This window comes from Rhea americana, unplaced genomic scaffold, assembly GCF_003343005.1.
Source record: "Rhea americana isolate MKP2758 unplaced genomic scaffold, rheAme1 scaffold_119, whole genome shotgun sequence".
Taxonomy (NCBI): domain Eukaryota; kingdom Metazoa; phylum Chordata; class Aves; order Rheiformes; family Rheidae; genus Rhea; species Rhea americana.
The window spans coordinates 1980336-1990368 of NW_028185250.1; the positions used below are offsets into that span (position 1 = coordinate 1980336).

At 36.0% G+C, this 10033-nt stretch overlaps 1 protein-coding gene across 3 annotated transcripts in view; it reads left to right on the plus strand.

The window, feature by feature from the left end:
* Positions 1-10033, plus strand: part of DNAH8 (dynein axonemal heavy chain 8) — a 158308-nt gene that overhangs the window by 52149 nt on the left and 96126 nt on the right. For all 3 annotated transcript variants that reach the window (XM_085319940.1, XM_085319930.1, XM_085319949.1), the window contains 4 exons: positions 2381-2494; positions 4632-4694; positions 7085-7185; positions 8075-8212. In XM_085319940.1, the coding sequence (XP_085176066.1) occupies positions 2381-2494; positions 4632-4694; positions 7085-7185; positions 8075-8212 (416 nt within the window). The remainder of the gene's footprint in view (positions 1-2380; positions 2495-4631; positions 4695-7084; positions 7186-8074; positions 8213-10033) is intronic.

A 10033-nucleotide genomic window follows, 5' to 3' on the forward strand; every position in this document is an offset into this window, starting at 1 on the left:
AAAAAAAAAACAAAAAAAAAAACAAAACACCGAGAGAGATCTAAGCCACCTGGGAGGAAAAGGAGAATAAACTTCTTTAAATCTAAGAGGTGTTAACTACCCTATGCTATTTGAAAATTTTCAAGACTCAACTCTTCAGAAGAGCTACATCTGGAGTTTCTCTAGAGTACAGTAAGAATGCTCTGATGACTCAATCTAGACCATTTCATACATGTTTCTATACTGAAGATAATAAATTTCCTCAGTTTCCTCAGGAAAGCAGAATTTGCTTTTTCACATAGGTATTCTAAAAAGGTAGTGCATTGATTACTCTCTTCATTATGGAGTTTATTAGTCTTAGTCCTTGATATGTTACATGTAGCAAGAAGACTGCCTTGCATTAGTGTAGAATTGCTTTTCAATGCCATCCACTAGATGGTAATTTTTTTTTCCTGTTCTTGCATCTGTGCGCCTTTGAACTGAGACATTGTTTTCTTTCTATACTTAATCAGTGAAAAGGCATTTCTGTAGATCTCTTTAGACACATTTGTAGTGAAGACACAAATGGAAAATATTCTGGCCATATAGGAATCAAATAAAGAACAGGGTTCACAACATACTTGGATGCGTTGCAGTATTGAGGCAATCACCTCATCTAACTTGACACCTACTACGCATGTGTATGCTTCTCAACTAATTTTTGTGTATAATTAAAATATACATGATCTCATCCTGAAATGAATGAAGAAAATGGATAAGGTGAGTTGTAGAGATAACTATTAATTTTCCTTCTTTAACAATTCACTGATTACACAAGGATATTCCTGTCCAATGACTATTCAAAAAACAGTTGAAATAAATGCTACTTAATTATCTGTCTTTGAGGCTGTTATATACTTGCAAGCTCTTGTTGCAGAAGCCAGTCAAAGCTGATATGTGCACTCTGCAGGTATGTATGAATTGCAGCCTTTGGCTCTGTAAATCATTAGTTGCTGATCATTATACAGGTAAATAAAATGAATTGGCTGGACAAGAAGATGTTTCATCACCCAAGCTTCTGAAATCACCTTCACTGGACAAAGCAGTGGCACTGCTTATAAGTATCCTTATAACTGTAGAACATTTCAGGGAAGAAATGCCTGCAACCATGGCTCACTAGCTTCAGCAGTTCAATGGTTTTATGCATTCCCACAGATTCTATTACTACCAAGAATCCTTTAAGATTTAAACTCTGATTTGGTGACAAATGGTCTGGTTGCCACTGGTGTCCCAATTAAAAATCAGCCCTGCTCTTTACACTCCCTGGCTATAACATCTCATTCTTCCTGGACTGCTTTTTCCAAATATTTATTTGAGTGAATGTCAGTTTTAGAGCCTCTTCAGTGTAAAATTATAGCAGGAAGAATGTCTGGGAAAAGAGAGGATATGTGTAGTTACCTGAATATCATACAGACAGATAGGATTAAGCAAAAGTTTTCAGGCTTTATGCTATTTCAGCTGATTTTCTTTCCTTTACCTAGGTGTAAGACTGAAATGCTCAGTTATGTTGATATCCTTCTAAAACATTATGCATTAATAGGGCCATGTACTTCGGATGCCGTGTTTTAGGCTTTAAGGCAGTATGCCAGTCAGTGCTGGAATATGATTCTAGCAAAAATACTGTAGTGTATACATGCTTTTTAAATCAGGTACTGAACAAAAAAAAAGCACTTAAAGAGGAGGAAGAGGTCTGTAATAATGAACAGAGCTGGTTTGCATTTAATTGCTCCTATACATATTCCATTATTGATGTTCATTCTCCTTTGATGTTTGGTTACAGTAAAGAAGCTCTGTGGCAGAAATGTAATTGTAATAATGGTTGGTCCATTACCTACATTCCTAGTTTTGTAGATAAGGTTATGGTAGTTTTAGATACCTTGTTTATAAGCTGATACAACCCTGGATGTATGCAGGAGAAAACAGACCCTGTTGGCTAAGGTCTTGTTTAAGGGGAAAGGAATTTATGCACCTCCAAAAAATGCACAATTCAAATCCATTACCTGTGAAATAACATAGCTTTTCCTATTTTCCCACATTATAGAATTAAATTTACTTTCTTACCTTTTTATTTGTGGGGGAGGGGGTCTGTAGGCACAGAAAAAAGGAGAAAAAAAATCTTTTTTCTCTCCCTTACTGTGTCATCTTTCTCCCCCTTTCCTTGTAGTGAAACATGTTCATTTAAAGGGCAGGAGGGGGAAGAGTTGTTTTTCTTTTTTCAAGAAAGTAACACGTTGCCTATTTAGCTCCAAGACCGTTCATTTTTGTTCAGAACTTTAATACTTTTTATGTAACAATTTTGGTTTATATATAATTGAAGTATCTGTTCCTAACTTTTAAATAACTTTAATCTTTTGCATGTCAGTCCAGTGTTCAAGATGAGCTGGTTCAAGTTCAGCCCAAATTTAAGAGTAATCTACTAGAGTCAGTTGCAGTTTTTCGTGAGGATGTGTCAAACTTTGAAACATCATATGAAATGGTAACTGAATTTAGTAGTTGTCTGTAAGATTTGTACTTAGTTCTGCAAAATTTTTAGTTTGTATAAATTGGGTACCAGAATTTTAACCTGCTGAGCTACTCATGCAAACTTTGGATGTCACGGTTTCTAAGCAGTCATGGTTATAGGTCAGACTTTCCTTTTTAAACTCCTGACTTACACTTTACAAGAAAATAAAGTGGACCTGGGCCCATTGCCTGGCCTTGAGGTCATACATGATGGCATGTTTCATGTATATATGGAAGAACTCTTCTCTCCAGAACTCTCCTTTTCTGTACTGTCTCTTTGGAAAAGTCTCTGGTCTGTGAAGTCCTCTGAGCTGTACCTGGACACTGTTTGGGAACATGTTAGTAGACCTAAACCATTCATTGATCATGCTGACAGTCATACAGTATGGATGATCATGTCATAGATCTCATTCTCATTGCCCTGGCCTTATTTGGTTTACCAGAATGGATAGAAGCTTTCTGGTTCCTGTAAAAGAGCTCCTCAGCTGACATTTGTTCTCCTTTATTTCATAATCCTACCACTTTAAACTATATCTTGCGTTGAAGGCCTCATTTCCTGTTGTTGTAACCTCATAGTCCTATGTTTTGGCACTCCAGGCTTTTTCTTCAGAAGTTCATGATCAATTTGCTGATTTTTATTGTTCAGAAACAGCTTCTTCAAAACTGTTACTTATTCCTTGACTCAGTAATACAAAACACGGAAGGTAGGATTATGCATAAAAAAATAAGTACATGTATACATTTCCATGTCTAAATGTTATTTTTTCCCAGCAACACAAGTGCTGTTTGAAGCTAGTCAGATCACTTTCATCTGTCTCTGAATGAAAAGCAGATTGTGCTGCTGCACAAGTGTTTAATTGTATTCTTGATCACTGAAGAGACATCTTTTCTGGTGCTATGAGTGCTATGTCTATGAATATTTTACATTTAAATACTTCTGTATTATTTCCTCAAGGGCTACAATAATGGCATCCTATCTCTGTCATTCTTTCTGCTTAACTGAACTAAAACAGGTGAACTAGATTTACCATCTGTCTTATCTTGTGAGTTCTAATATAGCAGTTAGCAGGTAACTATAACTTAATATGTTATTTTAGGATCAAGAACAGTATGTTTTCTGTTACAGTGTCTCCTATAGGAGCACAAGAAAACTACTTGTTATCTGAAAAGGATAGAATGTATCACAGAATTCTCTCCAAGCTTTAAGTTTTTGATATTTTGTTAGGTTAGTGAAGCATGATTACACTTCATCTGTTTTTAGCAGTGAGAGATCTGACCTTGTGTGTCTTGTAAGAGAATTTTCTTGAAAAATCAGCTATTTTTAATGCCACAAATTTCAGAAATTTCAAAAATCCTCTGAATGAATTAGTAAATGAGTCTTCTCTTAGGAATGTTTGAAATTATAACCATGGTCATTAGAGACATGCTTCAAAATCGTAATTGATTGTAGTTCTTTGAGACACTTGTTTTGAAGAGCCTGGCTTTCTAACCTCCTTTTCTACTTCTTCAGAATATATATATATATATATATATATATATATATACACATACACACACACACACATATATATATATGTATATTTAAGAAGTGAAAGAAATTGGAGGAAGTGCTTATACCATTTTCTTAGAGATCTTTCTAAATTCTTGAAAATTTACGTTCAGTGACATTGAAAATAGCTGCTTAATTGATCACAGATTAACAGATCACAGATGAAGAGAAAAAAAAGTCCCTGGTGATACATGACATGATCAACTTCTAATGAGGTAGAAAATCTTACTTGAAAAATTCTAGTACATGTTGTGGCATCTTTAATCACACCTCAGCATTTGCAAGGATTGTCTCAAGCCACTCGCTGGATACTTTTCTTGTCAAAACCAGAATATGACAGATGAAAGTCTCCAGTCTACTGATAGTAAATTCAATTATGCTGAAGAATTTTAGCATGCTCTTAGATTCACCGTTGTAACTATTGCATTACCAAAATACATAACTTTTGATTGATTTTGGCTACCAAAAAATTGTGCATTTTCTGATGATCTGTAAATATACAGTGTGCCTTCAGTCACTTTGAGAATTAATATTCAATTTTTGTTAACTATTTGTTTAAAAGGAAGGACCTATGGTTCCAAATATTCCACCTCAAGAAGCCAGTAACAGGCTACAGATATTTCAGGTGAGAAAATAAAGTTGTAAATTTCTAGTAAATAAAATAAGATCCACTGCTGTTTATGATAAAAGTTTAGAAGAAGAACTATTTACAATTTTTGGTAAGGCCTACTTACTAAAGTAGGTCTTGATGGGTATTTTGTGTGGTATTCTGTTAACTGCATTTTAATTCCTGCTTAACCAACCTGATAGCCTTCTAGGATGGAATGACTGGCTGCGTAGATGAGGGGAGAGCAGTGGACATTGTGTACCTTGACTTCAGCAAGGCTTTTGACACTGTCTCCCATAACATCCTCCTAGAGAAGCTCTGGAAGTGTGGGTTAGAGGAGTGTACTGTGAGGTGGCTTGAGAACTGGCTGAAAGGCAGAGCTCAGAGGGTCGTCATCAGTGGTGCAGAGTCCAGTTGGAGGCCTGCGGCTAGTGGCGTCCCTGAGGGCTCAGTACTGGCTCCCATCCTGTTCAACTTCTTCATCAATGACCTGGATGAGGGGTCAGAGTGCCTCCTCAGCAAGTTTGCTGATGACACCAAGCTGGGAGAAGTGGCTGACACACCTGAGGGCTGTGCTGCCATTCAGAGAGACCTGGACAGGCTGGAGAGTTGGGTGGAGAGGAACCTCCTGAGGTTCAACAAGGGCAAGTGCAGGGTCCTGCACCTAGGGAAAACTAACCCTAGGCACCAGTACAAGCTGGGGGCTGACCTTCTGTAGAGCAGCTCTGCAGAGAAAGACCTGGGAGTGCTGGTGGATGACAGGTTGACCATAAGCCAGCAATGTGCCCTTGTGGCCAAGAAGGCCGGTGGTATTCTGGGGTACATTAGGAAGGGTGTTGCCAGCAGGTTGAGGGAGGTGATCCTGCCCCTCTACTCAGCCCTGGGGAGGCCTCATCTCTAGTACTGCATCCAGTTCTGGGCTCCCCAGTACGAGAGAGACCTGGAGCTACTGGAGAGAGTCCAGTGTAGGGCTATGAAGATGATCAGAGGGCTGGAGCATCTGCCTTACGAGGAATGGCTGCGAGAGCTGGGCCTGTGTAGCCTGGGGAAGAGAAGCCTGAGGGGGGATCTTATCAATGTGTATAAGTACCTGAAGAGAGGGTGTCAAGGGGACAGGGACAAACTCTTTTCAGTTGTCCCCCGTGACAGGACAAGAGGCAATGGGCAGAACTTGAAGCACAGGAAGTTCTGCCTGACCGTGAGGGGGAATTTCTTCCCTGTGAGAATGACAGAGCACTGGCACAGCTTGCCCAGAGAGGTTTTGGAGTCTCTTTCTCTGGAGATCTTCAAGGCATGCCTGGATGCAACCCTGTCTACCATGCTCTAGGTGACCCTGCTTGAGGAGGTGGGTTGGACTAGATGATCTCCAGAGGTCGCTTCCAACCTTACTGATTCTATGATTCTATGAATTTCGATCAGGTAATGCTTTCCTTAAAGTAGAGGGACTGATTAATGAAGGATGAGTAACCGGGCTTCATTCTTCACTTCTCATGAGCAGGAATTACCTATATAAAGTAATAAGAGCAGTAAAACAGGGAAGAGTCAAGTGCAACCTGATAATAACTGAAAGAAAACGAAGTTAGTTGTTGCTTGAGCAACTTCCCTCTTGTAGAGATCACATTTTCCATCAGATACTGGTCTTTCAACTGTATTATGAACCTGAGTCTGTGGTTCCACAACCAATTTTTAATCTATTTTTAATCCTTTCCTTTTCTCTGAGTTACAGTAACTTGGAGATTTTTTTCAACAGGAATTTTTGTCAGTGTCTTGCATGTTGTATTGCATTGACTCTGTAAAGAGTGAATTGAAAATTAATGAAAAGCACTAGCAAACTAACAGAAGTTGCTCAAACCTCAGATTGAATCTAATGTACTGAAAGTTTAGAGATTTTTATTGAATTTGTTCAGACATATTTCATTTATTTTGCCAAAAAAATACTTTATACTTGTGGATAGTAATTGCCAAAATCATCATTCTTCCCTTTTTCTTTATTGATCCTATATCTGCTTTTATCCTTTTGACAGCCATTATACTTTATCTGAAAGTAATTTTATTATTGGCACTCTTCATTTATTTTTTCAGACTGCATATATTACCAGCTAATACAAATATTTTATTTCTTCTGTCTGGATCATGTGGGAATAATTGCACATGCTGTTTTTATAAAATACTTCTTCAAAGTATTGCTTGTTATATATACATGTTCACTAGTTGAACTCAAGAAAAGAGTATTATATTACATGAGAAATGCTTCAAAAATATTAGATTAAAAGTATTTTGTGGATACCTAATGCCTCTAATAGGATTGTTTTAAGACAACTTTAGATCTAGTTAATGATTTATTATTAGAAAATTTTAAATTAAAAAATCTATGTTCAGTTTGTCTGAATGAATCCTAATTTTATCAGGCTAATTTTGATGAACTCTGGAGAAAGTTTGTCACGTACTCATCTGGTGAACAATTATTTGGATTGCCTGTCACAGACTATGAAGTTTTACATAAAGTCAGGTAACTGTGGAAATACAGCTGTGTATTAGGTGTGTATTAAGTATGTTAGAAAGGCTTGGGATAAACTGAAGAAGGAAAAGTTACAATATAAAAGGTTTCCCTTTCCAGTGCCTTAATTTAAATTTTCACCCAAACCAATAAAATGTTAGAGGTCTAAAGAATTTGCTGATAGAGAATAATTTTTCTCATCTATTTTATTAACAGAACCATACTAGATTACTCTTAGTACTGTACTTATAAAAGTAGAATAACATGTCCTAAAAATTGATCCATATAAATGTATGAATAAATTAGTATTATGTAATAAGATGTGGTACAAACAAGGAGAAGGAGAGGAGAGATCTGCATATCATCATGTATAGAATATGTAACTAGAGGTCTATGAAAGTTAAATTTTCTGAGCTTATGTTCTAATGAGAATCAGGCTTTAAAGTTTCTGCACTAACCATTTTGATGGATTGATGATGATCCACACTGGGTGAGGATCTGACCCTTTATGGCTTTATGTACATCAACTTTTTAGTTCATATCCAGAGTGTGTTTCTGAAGTAAATTGACCAGTTGTCCCCATTTGCCATGCCTTTTCACTTCTGAGCCAGTTCTAGGTGTGTGAACAAAGTTCCTTTTGGATGAAACTAAAGTTTTATAGAACTAGACCAAAGCAAAATGCCTCTGAAGTATGTTTTGTATGGCTGTTGGATCCTCCACACCAGCTGTCTGCAGTTTTTTACAGATTTAGCTAATACATTTTTCTTTCCCAGATTGAAGAGCATAATCTAATTGACCTACCTCAACATATTGTGATAATATCGTGATACCATATATTTAAGTGTTTGGAGCTATCCATACAGATGATTTTAATTATTGATACAATTTCTTTTCCTCGTAGGAAGGAGTTAAGTTTGCTCCAGAAATTGTATGGTTTATATGATACTGTAATGAACAACATCAGTGGTTATTATGAGATACTTTGGACAGATGTAGATATTGAAAAAATTAATGCTGAACTTCTGGATTTTCAAAACAGGTGTGTTCATGATATGAACTATAAATGATGTTAAATACATTAAGAATTAGGTGACTTCAAAAAAGCTATTTGATATATTTAAATACAAAGCTTCAATAAATAAGATTTATCATGAAGTAATTTGGCCCTTTAACGAGGTGAGGGATCTAATTATAATTTTAGTTAACCAGCCTTTTACCTGTAGTTGTATAATAGAAAGGTATATGATGAACTGAAAAGTATATATCCTTAACCAAATCAACAAGAAGGTATCCAGAAGTTTATTTGGAAAAGGTAAGTTCCTTGACAAGGAGGTTAGCTTGTTTAAGTGCTGAATATAAGAATAATATTTTGGAGTCTTCTGAAATATTCTATCTCATTCTTAAAACATTTATGTCATTTGAAATACTTGAAGAAATAGTGTCTTATATAGTAAGGTTTTGTTAAAAAGTTATCTTACCATTATAGTAAAGTTGAAAGCTTAAAATGTTTTTGATGTTGTTGAGAGGATTAAGATGTAATTAGTTTGATTCAGAAGTATTTTCTAACCTTTTAATTTAGCTCAATTTTTAATATTTTTTAAACTATTTTTACTACTTTGGGGAAAAATATAGTACAGAAGATTAGGACAAGGATTATTTCACAAAAGAACGACTGCATATTTGAGTCCAGTCCCCTGCTATCCTGTCATGTTATATAATCCTGTTCATAAGCTTGACAAACTCTTAAATCTTAAAACAGCTTTTTTTTTTTTTCCTCTTGGTGCTCCTATTGGAACAATATTCCAGAATCTGTCTTTACAAATTTCTAAACTAAATGGCCAGTTGGTACATATTTGCTGCTGTGCCAATATATAGTATTTTAGAATATATTTATATTGCAGTCATAGAGTAATTCAAGCCTATTAAAGAAATTTAAATCAATCTTAGATAATGAGAAAGTCTAATTGCTGGATTATAGAGCTCAGCAGTTGCCGAGTTATATTATTCTGTGAAATTGACATTTTAAAGGTAGTTCATGTAGCAGTGTATAAAATGGCAGTTACTTGCATGACTGTAGTGAAGAAAAAATCTTTAGTAAAAATAGTTCTTCCTCAAGCTGTTGTTAAGTGTGCCACATCCCATATATTTAAGATTAGCAATCCTAGCCTTTCATTATCCATTTTGCCAATATATCTTACCTCTTACGGGAGAGGAGCTGTGCTACAGAATGTGAAGTTTCTTGTTTGATTTTTCTCTCTGTTACTGACTTCTAGTTCAGGGCATCTTGAGCTAGACATCCTAGTAGGTTAGTAAGTAATTAGAATATAATTTGTCTTCCAAAACAGAAACTTTTCTCCATGTACAAAATGTAATATATGTTTTCCTGAAGGTGATCTGATATATTATATCAAATACATTGTTATAATGCACATGATCAGTAAGGGAAGAGTTTCTGTAATTTGGAATTGCCCTTTTGACAGCCAGAATTGAAGACTGGGTCTTAATTTGCATTGTTTTTTGTATTTCATAAAAGGGAGGCATTAAACATGGATCAATAACCTTTCAAGGAAATCATTGCCAAAGAGGATTTTTCTTTCCCAAATTGGAGGTTACATATGCTGATAGAATGTCACAGACTAAGATTGTCTCAAAGAAGCAAGATGTTGAGAAATGCTTGCTTGATTGATAGAATCTCATCCTTGTGTAAAATGGTCTCTTCGCTCACAAGGCTCAGTAAGGGTAACAGGATTCTTAGCTCTGGACCTTTAGCATGCTGTTCAAAATCCTGCAGTTTGCCATCTCTAGCTCCTGTGCCCCAGATACTAAACCTCACATTAACCTTTTTAGTAGTGAATGAAAA